Source organism: Pyrus communis, chromosome 1, assembly GCF_963583255.1.
Source record: "Pyrus communis chromosome 1, drPyrComm1.1, whole genome shotgun sequence".
Lineage (NCBI taxonomy): Eukaryota > Viridiplantae > Streptophyta > Magnoliopsida > Rosales > Rosaceae > Pyrus > Pyrus communis.
This window is the reverse complement of record NC_084803.1, coordinates 17,644,799-17,663,167: the sequence shown is the minus strand read 5'-3', so window position 1 is coordinate 17,663,167 and position 18,369 is coordinate 17,644,799. Positions and strand designations below refer to the sequence as shown.

Here is an 18,369-nt window from a genome sequence, read left to right as displayed (position 1 = left end):
TAAATTATTCATACTTTTATATTACCTTCTCATTAGCTTCTGCACGCGCACATGGCTACGTCACCTTCGTGTGACGGCCAGCACGCCCTGATCTCGGTCGGGGTGTGTCAGCTTGGTATCAGAGCCTAGGTTTGGCAGTCCTGTGTCTTTGTGAGTATTCTAATAGTTGGTGTCTTCTGTCAGAATCATGCTGCCTCGTCGGGAACCACATCGTTCTTCTGAGTCTAGTTTCCCCGATCTTACTCAGTTGGGGGAAGTTATTGCTACAGCCCTTCAGACAGTGATGCGCCCTCCCCAGAGGACTCCTCTGGAGACTATGTATAATCTGAAGTTGGATAAGTTTAAAGGTAGTGAGGGTCACGAAGGCGCAGAGCGTTGGTTGGAACACATAGAGAAGACTTTCCGTGTGTTGCATAACCAGGGGAACCTTCCTATGGAGAGGTGGGTCGAGACAACCTCATGGTTTCTGGAGATGGAGTCTGCAGCCTGGTGGGAACAGGAGCTTCGTAGGTTGACTCCAGCTCAGAGGACTGATTGGAATGTTTTCAAGGATGTGTTTCAAAGGAGGTTTGTACCCCCTGAGTATATTGATCGTAAGAAACAGGAATTCACCGAGTTGAAACAGCGAAAGATGACGGCTAACGAGTATTATCATAAGTTCACTGATTTGTCTCGTTACTATCCTGATGTCGCTGGGAATCCGGCGGAGATGCTTCGTCGTTTTCGCTTAGGCACTAGGAAGAGATGGCGTTCTATGGCGACTACTACTCACTGTGAGTCCTACCAGGATTTCTATGAAATACTATTGAGGATAGAGGACTCAGAGAATATGTCGAGTGACAGTGATGAAAAGAAAGATGACAAAGGGAAAGGTCAAGTGTCGTTTGGGCCTCGCCAGACTCAAAACTTCAAGAGGGGTGGTATTAGTTCAAGTTCATCTAGTGGTGGTTTCAGTACCTCTGGACAGGGACGAGGAGGTAGGTTTTATGGAGGTGCTCGAGGCCAGAGACAAGGTGATGGTGGCCGAAACCGACCCCCAGTTTGCCGTAGGTGTAATAACCGACATTTCGGCGAGTGCAGGCGTGGCGGAGGTGGTTGTTACACATGTGGGCAGATGGGACATATAGCTGTGAATTGTCCTCAGGGTCAGCAGCAGAAGCCGCAGCAGACCTTTATGCTGCCACCTGCACCGATTAGGCAAATCCAGGGTCCGAGTAATTATGGTCAAGCAGGTAGAGGTGGTGCCTATCACTATCAGGGTGATGTTGTTCCCTATGCTCCGGGACAATATCAGTACCCCCAGGACCCGTATTCACAAGGTGGTTATCCCCCGTATCCCAGCAACTACATGCCGTATCCTCCAGCTCCGGTAGGTGGTTCTCAGTGGTACCAAGGAGGACAGTATCAGCAGGGTGAGATTGCCACTAGTAGTGCAGGGTCTTCGAGACAGTTGGGTCAGCCCAGTCAGGGGCGTGGAGCTCCAGGTCGCGGTGTTCAAGCGAGCAGAGGTCGCGGCGGACGACAGCAGGGCCAGGGGCGTATTCACAATATTTCCCTGCAGGATGCTCAGAACAACCCGGACTTGATTATGGGTACGTTAAACATTCTTGGTTATTTTGCTAGAGTCTTAATTGATTGTGGAGCTACACATTCCGTTATTTCTCATACATTCGCTCAAGTAACGCAACCTCGCCCCACACCTCTAGGGTACGATTTAGAATTCGCTATGCCTAGAGGAGAGAGATGTGTTGTAGATTGTATGTACCCAGGATGTCCAGTGATAGTAGAGGGTGTTGTTATGCCCGCTGATCTTATCCCGTTAGATATTGTCGATTTTGATGTGATTTTGGGCACAGATTGGTTGCACTTCTATCGTGCCAACATTGATTGTTACGGGAAAGTACTTACGTTTCACCGTCCTGGATTACCTGAGGTTACTTTTGTGGGTGAGCAGAGTGGGGTAAGACACGGCGTTATTTCGGCTTTGCGAGCGAAGAAGTTGTTGTCTAAAGGTTGTCAGGGGTATCTAGCTCATGTAGTGTTAGATGAGGTCGTTCCTAACAGAGTTGAGGATGTGAGAGTGGTTAGACACTTCCCTGATGTTTTTCCTGAGGATTTACCTGGTTTACCCCCAGATCGAGATGTGGAGTTCACTGTTGAGTTGCTTCCAGGTACTAATCCTATTTCATTAACTCCTTATCGTATGGCTCCCGCTGAGTTAAGGGAATTGAAAGTGCAGTTACAGGAATTAGTGGATAAGGGATTTATTCAGCCTAGTACTTCGCCTTGGGGCGCTCCAGTGTTGTTTGTGAAAAAGAAAGATGGGACTTTGAGGCTGTGTATCGACTACAGGCAATTGAATCGGGTGACGATTAAAAACCGTTATCCATTGCCTCGTATCGACGATTTGTTTGATCAGCTGAGAGGTGCTTGTGTAGTTTCTAAGATAGACTTGAGGTCTGGGTATTATCAGCTGAAGATTAGTAGGGATGATGTTCCTAAGACGGCGTTCAGGACTCGTTACGGTCATTACGAGTTTCTGGTTATGCCGTTTGGGTTGACGAATGCACCAGCAGCTTTTATGGATTTAATGAACCGGGTATTCCAGCCTTACTTGGATAGATTTGTTATTGTCTTCATTGACGATATTCTGGTGTATTCTAAGTCCAAAGCGGAGCATGTTCGACATCTTACTTTGGTGTTGAAGAGGTTGAGAGAACACCAATTGTATGCTAAGTTTAGCAAGTGTCAATTCTGGTTAGATCAAGTCGCGTTTTTGGGGCACATCATTTCTGCTCAAGGTATTCTGGTTGATCCTCAGAAGGTTGCAGCTGTGGAGAGTTGGGAGCAACCACGAACCGTTACTGAGGTGAGAAGTTTCATTGGTTTGGCGGGATATTATCGGAGATTCGTTAAGGATTTTTCGGTAATTGCCTTGCCACTGACGAGGTTAACAAGGAAAGACGTTAAGTTTGAGTGGAATGATAAGTGTGAGCAGAGTTTCCAGCAATTGAAGCATTGTCTCACTCATGCACCTGTTTTGGCACTCCCGGACGATAGTGGTGATTTCGAGGTTTATAGCGATGCTTCCTTGAATGGTCTGGGATGTGTGTTGATGCAACATGGTAGGGTGATTGCTTATGCTTCGCGGCAGTTGAAACCCCATGAGATGAATTACCCTACACATGATTTGGAGTTGGCTGCTATCATCTTTGCGTTAAAGTTGTGGAGACATTATCTTTACGGAGAGAAGTGTAGGATCTTCACAGATCACAAGAGTCTTCAGTATCTCTTTACCCAGAAGGAACTTAATCTTCGTCAACGGAGGTGGTTAGAGTTGCTCAGCGATTACGATTGCACGATTGATTATCACCCTGGTCGTGCGAACGTAGTGGCCGATGCACTTAGCAGGAAGTCACATGGCCGTATTAATGCGTTGTACGCTAGTCGTATTCCTCTTTTGGTGGACTTGCGTGCTACGGGAGTAAGGTTAGAAGCAGAAGATCAAGAAGTGGCGTTACTTGCTAATTTTCAAGTTAGGCCAATCTTGGTTGATCGGGTGCTTGAAGCTCAAGTAGCTGATGAGCAGATTCAAGAACTAATTCGAGCTCGAGATCAAGGAAGGAGGCGAGATCTCAGAGTTCGTGATTCGGATGGCATGTTGATGTTAGAGGGTAGAATGTTCGTGCCTAGTAATGCGGATTTGAGGAAGGAAATTCTTGATGAAGCACATATCTCGGCTTATGCCATGCACCCAGGGGCAACCAAAATGTATCATACCATTCGACCATTTTATTATTGGCCGGGTATAAAAAGGGAGATAGCCGAGTATGTGAGCAGGTGTGCTGTTTGTCAGCAGGTTAAAGCAGAAAGAAAGAAGTTGTTTGGATTGTTGCAGCCGTTTCCCGTTCCAGAGTGGAAATGGGAAAATATCACTATGGATTTTGTGTACAAGTTGCCGCGTACACCTAGTGGCTTTGACGGCATTTGGGTGATCGTTGATCGGCTCACTAAGTCGGCACATTTTATTCCAGTAAGAGAGAAGTACTCTTTGAGCCGGTTAGCGGAATTGTTTATCTCAAAGGTTGTGAAGTACCATGGTGTCCCTGTAAGTATTGTCTCAGATCGTGATCCACGATTCACATCGAAGTTTTGGGTAGCTTTTCAGGAAGCTTTGGGTACGAGACTACTTTACAGTACGGCATATCATCCACAGACGGATGGACAGTCCGAGAGAACTATTCAGACCTTGGAAGATATGTTGCGAGCTTCGGTGTTACAGTTCAGTGATGCTTGGCACCAGCGGTTAGATTTGATGGAATTTGCTTACAACAACAGTTTCCATTCGAGCATTGGCATGGCGCCATTTGAAGCTTTGTATGGTAGATCTTGTCGCACTCCGTTGTGTTGGTCAGAGGTTGGCGAAAGAGTCTTAGTAGGTCCGGAGATTGTCGAGGAGACTACTCAAAATGTTCAGGTAATTAGGTCTAACCTGAAAGCAGCTCAGGACAGGCAGAAAAGTTTAGCAGATCGACATGCTACGGACAGAGTGTATGAGGTCGGAGATTGGGTATTTTTGAAGCTTTCACCGTGGAGAGGTGTTGTGCGGTTTGGAAAGAAGGGAAAATTAAGTCCCAGGTACATTGGACCGTACATAGTCACAGAAAGAGTTGGTGAGGTAGCTTACAGGTTGGAGTTGCCTCCGGAGTTGGCTAAAGTGCATAACGTTTTTCACGTGTCTATGCTCCGACATTATGTTGCTGATCCGTTGCATGTGATACCTCCTCAACCATTAGAGATAAATCCAGATTTGACGTACGACGAGGAACCGTTAACGATCTTAGATTGGAAAGAGAAGGTTCTGAGGAACAAAACGGTGAATTTGGTGAAAGTTTTGTGGAGGAATCACTCGGTTGAAGAAGCGACATGGGAGACAGAAAATAGGATGAGGGATTTGTATCCTAGATTGTTCTTTGACCATTAGGGGTGTATTTAGTTATTTTGAATTTCGGGACGAAATTCTATTAAGGTGGGTAGGTTGTAACATCCCGTCCCGGGATTATTAAAACGTACATGGGAAATTACGATTTTACCCCTAATTTGTTCGTTTACACATTAGTGTTGTGTGGTGTGGTGTTGTAGGACCACACACACTCATACCCTTTCTTTTTCTCCCGGGATTCCCTCCCTCTTTCCCTCACTTTCTGTCACTCTGTCTGTCTGTCTCTCTCTCTCTCTCCCCGAGTTCCTCTTCTTCTTCTTCAACATACAGACACACTCACCATTGTAGGGTCACCTTCGGGTGTATATATGTCGCATTTTCCTTTTTGACTGCTGTAGACTTGCTCTGAAATTGTGTCTCACATACACTAGTACTTTGTATGCTAGTTAGTTTTAAATTATTCATACTTTTATATTACCTTCTCATTAGCTTCCGCACGCGCACATGGCTACGTCACCTTCGTGTGACGGCCAGCACGCCCTGATCTCGGTCGGGGTGTGTCAGGTTTCCTCTTCCACTTATTGGACCTGGGTTTCTAGTAAAATTTATTTGTTTCAAAATTCTTATTTTTAAATTTGCTATATTTGGGATATCTCCTACTGGAGTACTTATTTGTATACCTATTATAAGTTTCTGATTTTTTCTTTTTGTTGGATGGAGCAATAGGAGGAAATCCATATTGTTCACAGAATGTTCCTAATTCGTATTTAGCTATTGATTTGTCTTTATTAACTTGTTTTGAGATCTTCATATCGATACACATTTTCAATTCTTCCTTCTGGAAAATATTAATTATATTTCCATAAGTAAGGGTATGATATGGTATGATACCTTCTTCATTAACTAAAACATTCCTAATTTATAGGCAAAAAGGTTTGGTAATCCATTGATGAATTTTTCTTTCCAAAATGGCTGATTACTATCTTCTCTAAGCATGACTCTAGACATAAAAACATCTTTGTACCATCTAAAATCACTTAGGGTTGGATATCTTAAATTACTAAGTTGGTCATGAATTCTAAAGGCGACATTACTAGGAGTACCTATGAACTGTTCTATGATGGTAAATAGTATGGTATTGACTGCATCTGGGACTCTTTGTCCAATGTGTTCATCAAAGATAGGTGTTCCATCTTCATATTTTTTTATTGCGTGCTTAATTTCATTTCTAGACTGTTCAGTGAGATGTTTTTCCCACTAGGAATGAAGCATTCCTATGAATCCAACGATCAAAAGGTCGACAACTTGTATTTGACTAAGGTTATAGTTGGTAATATATACACACACACACACACACACACAAACACATATACATATATATGTGTGTATATGCATGTCAACCATATTTGTATTTTAGAATTTTAAAGGAGTTCAAAGACAATTAAAGTAATGACTAGATGTTCAGGAATTTTGCTACTTTTAACTAGTTGAATTTGTCTTCAGACTAGATTTCAAGCAATCTCTAGGAATCAACATTGATAATCAAACATATAGACCAAATAAAATCATGTATTAAAGAGAACAAGGGTGACCTAGTGACTTAGAAGAGATTCTCTAGCTATTTTTGGTGGTATGTTCTCTTGTATCTATTTTTCTTATCATGATGGAAACCAAGTTTTTGTCTAGTTTAATTTTATAGCATATCGCTATTTTATATCTAATATAAGAAAATCATCATATTACGTATTTAATGACTAATATATCTAATACAAGTGTGCATATATTGTGACTAATATCTATAAAAAAAAATCATCATATTGCATAAGATAGGTGTCTTCTGTTGATACAATAAGGACTGGAATCATTCATGAGAATACATAGAGAAAGGTTCACCCTATGAATAACTCGTTGAAAATGCACAATTTTCTATTTTATCAATTTCATATTTTGTTTTTGTAGTGTGAGAGAGAGCCTGTGCTTTCTTACATGATTTAATGATGGCTAATCTAGGATTTTTAATACTTTTGTGGTTTTATAAGGACTAAGGGCCAGTTTGGGAGTTGCGCTTTTAAAAAAAAACTACTTTTGTTGTAGTTTAATAATAATCAACTGTGACATAAAAGTCTTGGATAAACTGTATTCTTAAAAGTGTTATGAATATAAAAAGCAGTATAAAAGGGTTTGGTAAATTATAATGTAGAACTAATATAAATGTATATACTGACAAAATTGGACATGGTCGTGGGGATGGTGGCGAGGGTAGTGGTGGTGGTGGTGGTGGTTGTGGTAGTGGTGATGGCGACGACAAAAGTGGAGGAATGCTGGTAGTGCCAATAGTGCGGTGGGGTGATTGGTGTGTAGAGGTAACAATAGTGGTAAAGGCACGCGGCAGCGACAATATTGGTGATTGTCGTTGTGGCGGCTACTATGGTTATGGTGGTAATGGAGGCGGTGGTGGTGTCAACGATAGTGGTGGCAATGATGGTCGTAGCGGTTGTGATGGTTGTTGTGGAGGAGGTGGTGATAGCAACAATAATTGTGGTACTGACAGTGGTGGTGTAAGGTGAGTGTTTGTAGTGGTAATTGGTGGTCACTTTGTTCTCTAAGAGATAAAATGAGGATGGAAGGTTAAACTAATTAGGTTATCACATGGATTGAAAATTAATTAGGGTATTACAGGAATTGAAAATATTCATTAAAGACTCAACTCCGTTTTTTATTAAAGCAACTTTTAAAAGCTCCCACATGCTGCTTTTAAAAACTACCGTCTGCAAGGTATTGCTTTTAAAATAAGTAGGATATATCATTTTTGTCGCTCAACTTTAAAGTGAAACAATTGTTGGTAAAAAAAGTAATACCAAACGGGGCCTAAGAAAGCTTGCTCTACATGGTGCATTCATTTTCTAGTTTGTCCTCCCCCACTTATTAAAGAGGTGCGTAGCTCTTGGTTAAAACGTGATCACGTTTGATTTAGGGCTGGTTTGGTATTGCTGTGCTTTGAAAAAAAGCTGCTGTGAGAATAAGCGGTTGTGAAATAAAGCAGCAAAGTGTTTGGTAAACTTTTTTGTAAAAGTGCTTTTGGAAAAAAAAAAAAAAAAAAAACGCGTGTATGGAAGCCGATCTCCCTGACTTTATTAGATCGTATTGGTAATTGACATCATTGTATAGTAGTATGAACCACTGGCTTTTGTACAGTTATATATAAATATGTATGTATGTATGTATGTACATGTATGTGTGCGCGCGCGCATGTCAGCCATATTTGTATCTTAGAATTTTAAAGGAGTTCAAAGACAATTAAAGTGACGACAAGATGTGGAGGAATTTTGCTACTCCTGACTAGTTGAATTTGTCTTCAGACTAGATTTCTAGCAATCTCTAGGAATCAGCATTGGTAATCAAACATATAGATCAAATACAATCATGTATTAAAGAGAACAAGGGGTGACCTAGTGACTTAGAAGAGATTCTTTAGCTAGCTATTTTTCGTGGTGTGTTCTCTTGTATCTATTTTTCTTATCATGTGATGGAAGCCAAGTTTTTCTCTAGTTAAATATTATAGCATATCGCTATTTTATATCTAATACAAGAAAATCATCATATTGTTGTATGCCTATTTGACTGAACTGTATTTGGGATAGAAAAGGAGATTGGGCTAGTGGCAACAGAGAGAGAAGAGAGAGATGTAATTCTAAGGTGTGTGTTGTATCACCCCATTGTGCCTTTATTTATAGTAGTAAAGTAGGTTAAATCCTTACCCTATTAGGATTACAACTCTAATAGGACTTAAACTATGTAAGGGCATATACAAAGATACTCCTAGATACACTAGGATTTACACAATCACATTTCTAATCCAATAAAATTGCAACACTCCCCCTTGAGTGTGTAAATACTCAAACAAAACATCGCATCAAATCTTCAGCAGATAAGGTAGAACAGTTAATGAAGTCGTTGGCACAACGGGTGAATGCGAGTCTCAAATTTAAAAGAAGGTATGCATGGGTAGTAAAACTCACAAAACCTCGCTATGGTAAAACCCAGGGCAGGGGAAAAATCCATAGACTAAGGAGAAAAGTGAGAAGTATGCATAATGTCTAAAACAAACGTCAAACATGACGAAAGTAGTGAACTCAACAGAGTATGATCATCCCAGGATGGATGCCTCATCAAAACCTCGTTAGGTAGCAAAAACCAGTGGGAAAATGCTCCTAATCATAGGAAAAAGAATACATTAAGATCAAGTGAGTATGCTTCTGGATACTCTCCCTGAGTTAGACATAACTTCCAAATAAAAGAACTACAAGCAATTCAACTTAGTTAATTTACGCATACCGATTACTTGGACGAGCTTCTAAAATTTAGGGAGGGTTTGGCCACTCTTAGTGGGTTGGGCCATTAGGGGTGTAAAAACGCCCTAACATGTCTTAGGAAAATAAAACTTTATTCTTCCATGGGAGCTGATGCTTCCTAAAAATCTGAAACCTCCAGAGTTGTAGTAGTATCTTTAGGAAGTTCTACAAGCGCAAAGTTACACTCACAATGTGAATGATACTTGGCGATAGCCTCGAGGGTAGCTCGACATATGCATCATCAATGATCGTTTGATCCACAGTGATAGCACATGTCTAGTTCAGTGGAAACTGATTAAATTGTAGCTTTTCCCTTGTTCTTGAAGTTTGGGGCCTTAGGGGCAAATGGTTGGCACTTCTGGGTCAAATTTCCTCCTTTGGGTGAGCCTTTGTTTTGTTGACCTTGGGCCCATGGTGGGGCTTGCTGCCCTTTTCCACGGCCACAACGAGGTTTCCGTCGGTTATGGCTGCTAGAATTGATCGCATGTGTTTCAGGTGCAACGTTCAAGCCAGTGGGTCGAGCTTAAAGATTTATGATCAAAAGCTGGTTCTGTTTTTTAGCAAGAAGTAAAACAGATATCAAATCCAAAAATTTGATGAACTTATGTGCCCTATATTGTTGCTGCATGACAATATTGGTGGCATTGAAGGTTGAATAGGTCTTCTTCAGGAGATCCTATTCGGTTAAGTCCTCATTACAGAACTTAAGTATGATCGGATTCTACAAACTTCATAGTTGTATTCATTCATAGACTTAAAAGTCTTGGAAGCGTAAATGATACCAGTCGTGTCTTGTTTCAGGCAAGTAAATGTCTTTCTGGTGATCAAAGTGATCGGCCAGAGCGAGCCAAAGGGTATGTGGATCCTCCTATGCGAGGTACTCCGTCTGTAGTGCATCATGGATGTGTCTACGAATGAAGATTATAGAAGTAGCTTTTTAAGCTTTGTCGACGAGTTCATAGTCGATTGGTTCCTCGACAGTAGCTCTAAGACTCTTTGCAGTAAGATAAAGTTTCATGTCTTGAACCCACTTTAGGTAGTTTCTTCCAGTGACTTCCAGAGTGGTGAAATCGAGCTTGTTCAAGTTCGACATGTCCCTAAACAGAGGGTACAATAAAACATGATTAGTCATATGGAAAGCCATAGATATATATCGTAGAATATTCAGGTTCTATAGACATGTATTGGTTTAATTTAAGCATGAAAGCTACAGGTTTCATGTGGTAAGTTTTGAATGAAAACTTCAGGTTTCAAATGCACTAAATTCGAAACTACATGTTCGATTTAGTTATGAACGTTCAGTTCATATATAGGGGTACTTGTAAGAACATAGAATACAATATACAAAAGAAACACAAATTTTAGAGAGTCCAATCATCATTCATTCACTAAAGCCAACACAACTTTTAAAGGCTCAATTGTTTATTTAAGACCCTTAAACTGGGGCTAGTACAACTTTTAAAGAATCCAACTAAAGAAAGCAAATTTGGTATTTTTTTTGTCACAAAAAGTACTTTAACAAAACCACATGCTGTGGTTAATTGAATTTATTGTAAGAGTAAATATATGAGCTCGTACAATGCTGGATTATTGTACATAGTGGGGCTAACACAATATTATCCATAGCTTAAGATAAAACCTTGCTCACAATAGGTCATGCTTCACACATAGCCTCCAATGGAATGGCTTTAGGTGTTGTGAGTCCTTAAAGTGTAGTGGATTTGGGGATTGCTTCAGGAACCCAAGTGTGAGTGTTTCGGGACGACGAAAGATAGTCAACGGTTCAAGGAAACGAAATAATTTATTGAATCATTAATTGCCAAAAAGTGAGCTTCAAGCCAATAATTTTAGATTAATTGTTAGATTAATGTACTGATGGTCACTTTAATTAATTCAATAGATCGGGACCATTCGAGGTCGATCGTAGAAGCAAAAATAATTATAACATTCGGGTTAAAATTATAGAGAATGCAAAAAATATCATTAGATTCGAAAAATCATAGCCCAATTGCAGTGGGCACGGGGTACTGTGAGTAGGGCAAAGCCCTAAAGGGCAAATTGGGCCTCGGGTGGCCGCAGAGCAGCCCAAACATGGCTACAGGCCACGAACCGCATGTCTGGGATAAGCCCATCAGCAAAATTGTTGGCTTTTGGGCCAAAAATGGCACGGGTGCATAGGCCCAGCATGGGTTGACTTGGGGTGTAGATGCACGCGAAGTCCAGAAAAAGTTGGTTTTGATTTTGGGTTGGTCTAGGCAAGCCTACCTACCTGGGCTAACTTACGGTGATCAAGGGTTAAGACTGTTGGCAAGCCCAGTAAGCAAAGCTTGCTGAAGGTGGGGTGTGTAACGCCCCGCCCCCGAAATATTTATTTTCGGGAAATAATTCCGATGATAGGCCCAATTAAACTCTTGTTTAATTTACTACCTTTAAACACTATTCTTAATTTAACATTCAATAATTACTCACATAATCTACAACCAAAATCATTTTATCAAAAACATACGTTTATAATTTTTTTTATTTATCGCCAATTTCTTCTCTTCACTCAAATTCCAAAAAAAAGGTCAAAACTCGATTATTTAAGGTTGCATCTAACCCCTATTAAATTGCCTACGTACCATTGACCGGGATCAAGCCTTTCATAGTTCACAATTTCCTTTAAATTCATTTCTGAAAGTATTCTATTAACCGAAATATCCAACATTCGTGTTAATAATCGAAACACATCAAACGGATACCGAATACGCAATTGAAATATCAAAATTCACATAAAAAGTAGCATTGACTCACTGGCCACGCACCGCCGCCGGTGGCAGTTTCTAATGAACAGAAACCCTAAATTCCGACCAACACTAAAAATTACCATATTTTACAGGCAAGTAGACCTCAATGATATGAACAACTTTCATACCTGGGCCGAAGTCCAATTCAGCTGGTGGCAGTTTCTAGTGAACAGAAACCCCAAATTCCAACCAACACTAAAAATTACCATATTTTACAGGCCAGTAGACCTCAATGAGATGAACAACTTTCATACCTGGGCCGAAGTCCAATTCAGTCAGGAAACACCTCAAATCACCCTCAAACCGTCGAAAACCCTTGATTTTGGGTGTTCTTGATTTGTCTCCAAAACAGCTCTGATGCCCCCAACCAATGCATAGACTTTCTTCTTGAGGTTGAGGGGAGTCCATTGGTGGTGGTGATCAATGGTAATCGTTGTCGAAATCACCGAAAAAGGGGAAAACCATAAAAAAACTGGGGACTTTAAGGCTTTGGTTTGTAAAATTGAGTTAAAATTTGAGAAATATAATACCATAAGGATGTTGGGCTCACCGAGAGCTTTCCATGGACACCAAAATCACCTCGAATAGACGTCGAATGGGAAAGATACGACCTGGTCAAGAAACAGGCTAGGGTCGAATGACCCGATCACCCTTAAAACAAGTCTAGAGAAAAGGGCCTGGTTTTGTGTTTCTCTCCCCCCTCATTTCTCTCCCTCCTCTTTTTTCTGATTGGGCCTGTTCCTTCCTTTCTTTTCCTCCTTTCTCTCATTTCTCTTCATCATAACCGTCCATCTCTCTTCTTTCTCTTCTTTTTCTTTCCTCCTAGCCACACACGTGGCACACCTCATTGCTCCAGAAAATCTGGAGGCTTCTAGATTATGGTCAAATGACCATTTTGCCCTCAACTTTGATCATTAATAACTCCTTCATTGTAACTCCATTTCGCGAACAATTTTTGCCTATGCACTCGTGAGACTGAGCTCTATCCAAATATGCCAAGAAATACAATAAAATATATGAGGATAAAAGACGTCCTTGTATAATTACGTTAAGCCAACTAGGGGAAATTTCATCTTTTCCACTTATCGATAAATTTTACAACATAAACTATAATTTTTCGGAAACAACACTTTAAAAATTTTCAATTAAATTTTCATAACCATAAATCGATTTATTTTTTATTTTTCTCCACATATTCATAAACATAAATAATTGATTTATATATTTCAATTTGTTTTTCTGGGTATTACAAGCTGGGTTAAGGGAACAAGCCCAGCAAGCTTCAGGCATGCTGTTGTGGGCCGGGACTTCAAGTTCGTTTGCAATTCAACCTAGGCCTAGGCCTAGGCCTGGTTGCACTTTAATGGCAACAAGCTCAAAAAATTGTTATGATCAGTCCAAGGTGTCGAGAATGACACCGTTCCAAGAGTTTTCTGCACGCGGCTAGGCTGTTGGCAAACGCGGTGGTTCAGTAGTGGATCCCATTTTTTTTTTCAAATTCTAGGGTTAAAAGCCCTAATTGCTTCTAAATTAATTTTGATGCTTTGACTCATAAATTATGCATAGCATAATTGCGTATTGCATAAACAAGTATATATATTGACAAAATATATGAACACGTATACAATATATATATATATATATATATTATGTAATTGAAAGAAAATATAAATATAGGGGGTTCATGCATCATGGGGAATGTTTTCATGCTTCAAGGTTTTTTCAAATATCTTAATTTATTTTATAAGAACCTGATTGGCAGAAAATAATTGAAAACCTTTGATTTTGTAGAAGAAAGCCTTCTCTGCGATCCTTCATTTCCTTAGCTTCTGGCAAGAGTGTGTTGATAACATGTTGTAGGCCTATTTGACTAAACTGTATTTGTGACAGAGAGGGAGAGGGGCCAGCGGCAACAGGGAGAGAAGAGAGAGATGTAATTCTGAGTTGTGTGTTATATCACCCCATTGTGCCTTTATTTATAGCAGTAGGGAAGATTAAATACTTACTATATTAGGATTACAACTCTAATAGGAATTAAAGTACTAAAAGGAATGTACAAAGATATCCTAGATACACTAGGATTTACACAATCACATTCTTTTGACCCTAAAAATTACAAAACCTACGAGGCGCGCAGGCCGAGTAACTAATAAGCTAACTACGTCCTTGGTTGAATGTGGGGGGTGCCAACTTGTCGGCCGAGCTCGGTTAAGGAGTAAAATTTGTTAATGTTGCGTTGAGCATGTTGCTGACTTCTTTATCTTGCGATTGTGGCCGAGGAAGGAACAAATCTCAACCTTTGGACTCTCGAGCCTGAAGACAAGGCTACTAGTTCTACGAAGTTCAATATCAAATTCGACTTTCAATGTGCTGAATGTAGTAACTTGTAACACCTCATTTCGCCGAGAATGCTAATGAGATGACCTCTGCCAATAAGGATTCGAAAACCCTTTTCGACCAAGACTTGGATAGGTAACCAGTCGGCCTCAACGCAGTGCTGTTTATCCAAACTGAAGGTGCTCATTGGTCGGCTGATTCTACGACAACAGTGCTGTTTATCCAAACTGAAGGTGTTCGCCAGTTGCCTTCACAGCGTTGTTTATCCAAACTGAAGATGTGTCGGCCGAAAAAGAAAATAAAAAATCTCAAAAGGTTTGAGAGGTTTTCCGCGGGGCAGTTATGTGTTGAATTGGAGGCCCTTTTTCCGTTGCCATTGCATCTGTATTTATAGGACTGACGTGCTTGCTTGGCACGGCTAGATAATCGTGTAGAGTCCCTTTGCAACTCAAACTTTGTCGAACATCACTTCAGAATTGGTGTCTAATCATCTTGGCTGTCAAGTATCTCTAAGATATGATAAAGGCTATCTCCTAATTTTCCTTGAAAAAATAAATATATATCTCTACATACGTGACCTCACCAAATGAAAGCATCGCATTCCAACTGAAACTTCTCTTTTTCCACCATGTTAGTCCAGGTGCAATCGTGCATGCATACTAAATTACATTTTATCTGCAACACACCCTGATCACTTTAAGAGACCATTCTCTACCAAAACCCATCTGACAAAATCTCAGGGTCATTTATGATTATCCATGACTTTTCAAAAAAAACAAAGACAACACCTAGGCTTGTCACATCACCAGGCCTATCATCCTGTCGCATTAACTCACACATACATTCATCCATTTGTAGTTGTATGCATGCATAATCCCATCCTTGCCTGCTTTATTGCCGTGCGTATCCCAATATCCCATATGTTCAAATCAATGGGGATTTAGACAAATATTAAGTTTAAATAATTTAATATATTATTAAGAGATAATATGATGATTAAAATCACAACATTAATTCTTGATAATAATTGAAAATTATTTCAACCACTTTGTCATTCAACGGTCTCGATTACTCGGGCCGATAGTGTAAAATCGGGTCCAAACACATTCCTAATCCAGTAGGATTGCAACACATATTACATATTTAGTGACTAATATCTAATACAAGCATGCATATATTGTGACTAATATCTAATAGAAGAAAATGATCATATTGCATAAGATAGGTGTTTTTTGTTGATACAATAAGGACTGGAATCGTTCATGAGAATACATAGAGAGAGGTTTACCCTATGAATAACTCGTTGAAAATTCACAATTTTCCATCGTATTAGTTTCATATTTTGTTTTTGTAGTGTGAGAGAGAGTATGTGCTTTCTTACATGATTTAATGATGGCTAATCTAGGATTTTTAATACTTTTGGGGGGCGTTTGTTTGCCCTCACTAACTCGGACTGGACTGGACTGGACTAGCTATTAGTCCAATACTGTGTTTGTTCCATGCTGGGACTAACATTAATGAGACTAAAGGGGACTAGCATGGACAAAACCCTTCACTAAGAGGTCTTAGTGAGACCCCCCAATAACCATGGGACTAGCTAAGACTATCCTCTATTTCTCGTCCTTGTCATGCTCAACGACCACTCTCGACATACTCCTCGTCATCGCCGGTCATCTAGATCAATCATTAACTTCCCGACTCTCTTTCAGATCCATTTCACAACCAACTTTCATATAAAATATACCAAATTGAAGCTGGGAGTGACAAGATTACTATTTTACTTGAATCGAGGCCAAAATGTGGTCGAATGTGGCCGGAAAATGGCCTAGAAGTCTCGGCCTGTTTGGGCTTCTTCAAATCCATGACAAATTCGAGCATGCAAAGCTAAGATCTCGGTCCAGGGATGGTGATGAATTTTTTGGCGGTGATAACTTCATCCAATTTAATGAGGGTTGGCCAAAAAACGCATCGGAAAACCTGCAACTCGTCGAGAAAATTGGAGCCGTGAGGTTCCGTTCGAACAACTCATAGCTAGAGAGGGAGGGAGGACAGAGAAATAGAGACTGGAATCAATAAGGAGTTTGACCAGGAATGAGAAAGAGACATGAATTGAGAGGTCTGAGAGGAAAAAAAGAGGGAGAAGGTGGGACGATGAGAGAAGAGGAAAAGAGTGGGACGGAAATGGTAGGAAAAGATGAAGAAAAAGATAAGATCATAATAAAATATTAATAATTTATATATTAAATAAAATAATATTAGAATTTGTTATTATCTAGCTTCTTAGTCCAATACTGCACCAAACGCTTCACTAAGTTAGTCCAGTTTAGTCTAATCTAAGCCAGTCCAGCTTAGTCCTTGAAGCTAATCCAGTCCGAGATAGTCCGGCGCAACAAACGCCCCCTTGTGGTTTTATAAAGACTAAGGGCCAGTTTGGGAGCTGCGCTTAAAAAAAAAATATATATATATATATATATATATGTTTATGTTGTGGTTTAATAATAATCAACTGTGACATAAAATAGTTAAGTGTTGAATAAACTGTATTTTTAAAAGTGTTATGAATATGAAAAGCAGTATAAAAGGGTTTTGTAAATTGTATTGTAGAAATGATATAAATGTATATACTGACAAAAATGGACATGGTTGTAGGGATGGTTGACAGGGCAGTGGTGATGATGTTGGTGGTGGCGGTGGTGGTGGTTATGGTGATGGTGGTGGTAGTGGTGATGGAGGTGGTAGTGATGATGGCACCAACAAAAGTGGAGGTATGTTGGTAGTGCCAATAGTGCAGTGTGGTGATTGGTGTGTAAAGGTAACAATGGTGGTAGAGGCATGCGACAACGGCAATATTGTTGATTGTGGTTGTGGCGGCTACTATGGTTATGGTGGTGATGGGGACAGTGGCGGTGGCAACAATAGTGGTGACAATGGTGGTCGTAGCTGTTGTGATGGCTGTTATGGAAGTGGTGGTGTAAGGTGAGTGTTTGTAATGGTAAGTGATGGTCACTTTGTTCTCTAAGAGGTAAAATCAGTGTGAAAGGTTAAATTAATTAGGATTGAAAATGGATTGAAAATTAATGAGGGTATTACAGGAATTGAAAATATTCATTAAAGACTCAACTTTGCTTTTTATTAAAGCAACTTTTAAAAGCTCCCTCATGCTGCTTTTAAAAGCTATTGTTTGGAGGGCATTACTTTGAAAATAAGAATGATATTTCATTTTTGTCAAAAACTTTTTTATTACTAAACTTTAAAGTGAAGCAATTGTTGGTAAAAAAAGTAATACCAAACGGGGTAAAAGAAATCTTGCCCTGCATGGTGCATTCTTACCCTAGTTTGTCCTTTCCTTCCTCGTTGTTCCTGAATCACCCATCCTAGGAATGCTCTCACCCGAACTTGCTTAACTTTGGAGTTCCGATGGAATCTAAAACTAGTGAGTCCCCAAAAGGCCTCGTGTTATATGGAGGTGGACATGTACATATAAGGCACATCACCTCCTATCCGTTGGTCGATGTGGGATGTTACAATCCACCCCCCTTAGGGGCCCGATGTTTTCGTCAGCACACTTGCACCACACGGCAGAGTGGTTCTGATACCACTCTGTCACATCCAAAGCCAGCTTCGCCATAGCACGATATTGTCCACTTTGGGCCATGCCCTCATGGTTTTGTTTTTGGGAACTCACATAAGAACTTCCCAGTGGATCACCCATCCTAGGAATGCTCTCGTCCGAACTCACTTAACTTCGGAGTTCCGATGGAATCCGAAGCTAGTCAGTCCCCAAAAGGCATCGTGCTATATGGAGGTGGGCATGTACATATAAGGCACATCACCTCCTCTCCATTGGTCGATGTGAGATGTTACAATTGGCTTTGGGCTTAGGGTGAAATTTTTCAGCCCTAACAATCATAAAACCCAATACATAAGACAAGACCTTGAACTCCATGATTTT

General features: G+C 40.3%; 1 protein-coding gene across 1 annotated transcript; it reads left to right on the top strand.

Annotated features, from left to right (window-relative positions):
- The first annotated feature begins 754 nt into the window (after nucleotides 1–754).
- On the top strand, nucleotides 755–17,397 carry LOC137715569 (uncharacterized). Its single transcript, XM_068454942.1, has 5 exons — nucleotides 755–1,197; nucleotides 7,143–7,505; nucleotides 10,096–10,171; nucleotides 10,331–10,402; nucleotides 17,080–17,397. The coding sequence occupies exons 1-5, from the start codon at nucleotides 755–757 to the stop codon at nucleotides 17,395–17,397; spliced, it is 1,272 nt and encodes a 423-aa protein (XP_068311043.1).
- Nucleotides 17,398–18,369: the final 972 nt, after the last annotated feature.

Excerpts from the sequence above, each read along its gene's own strand:
- LOC137715569 (XM_068454942.1), top strand. The coding sequence starts at position 755 with ATGGCGACTACTACTCACTGTGAGTCCTACCAGGATTTCTATGAAATA. Across the intron at positions 7,506-10,095 it reads ACTGACAGTGGTGGTGTAAG|GCAAGTAAATGTCTTTCTGG; the intron begins GTGAGTGTTTGT and ends GTCTTGTTTCAG. Across the intron at positions 10,403-17,079 it reads GACATGTCCCTAAACAGAGG|GGCAGTGGTGATGATGTTGG; the intron begins GTACAATAAAAC and ends GATGGTTGACAG.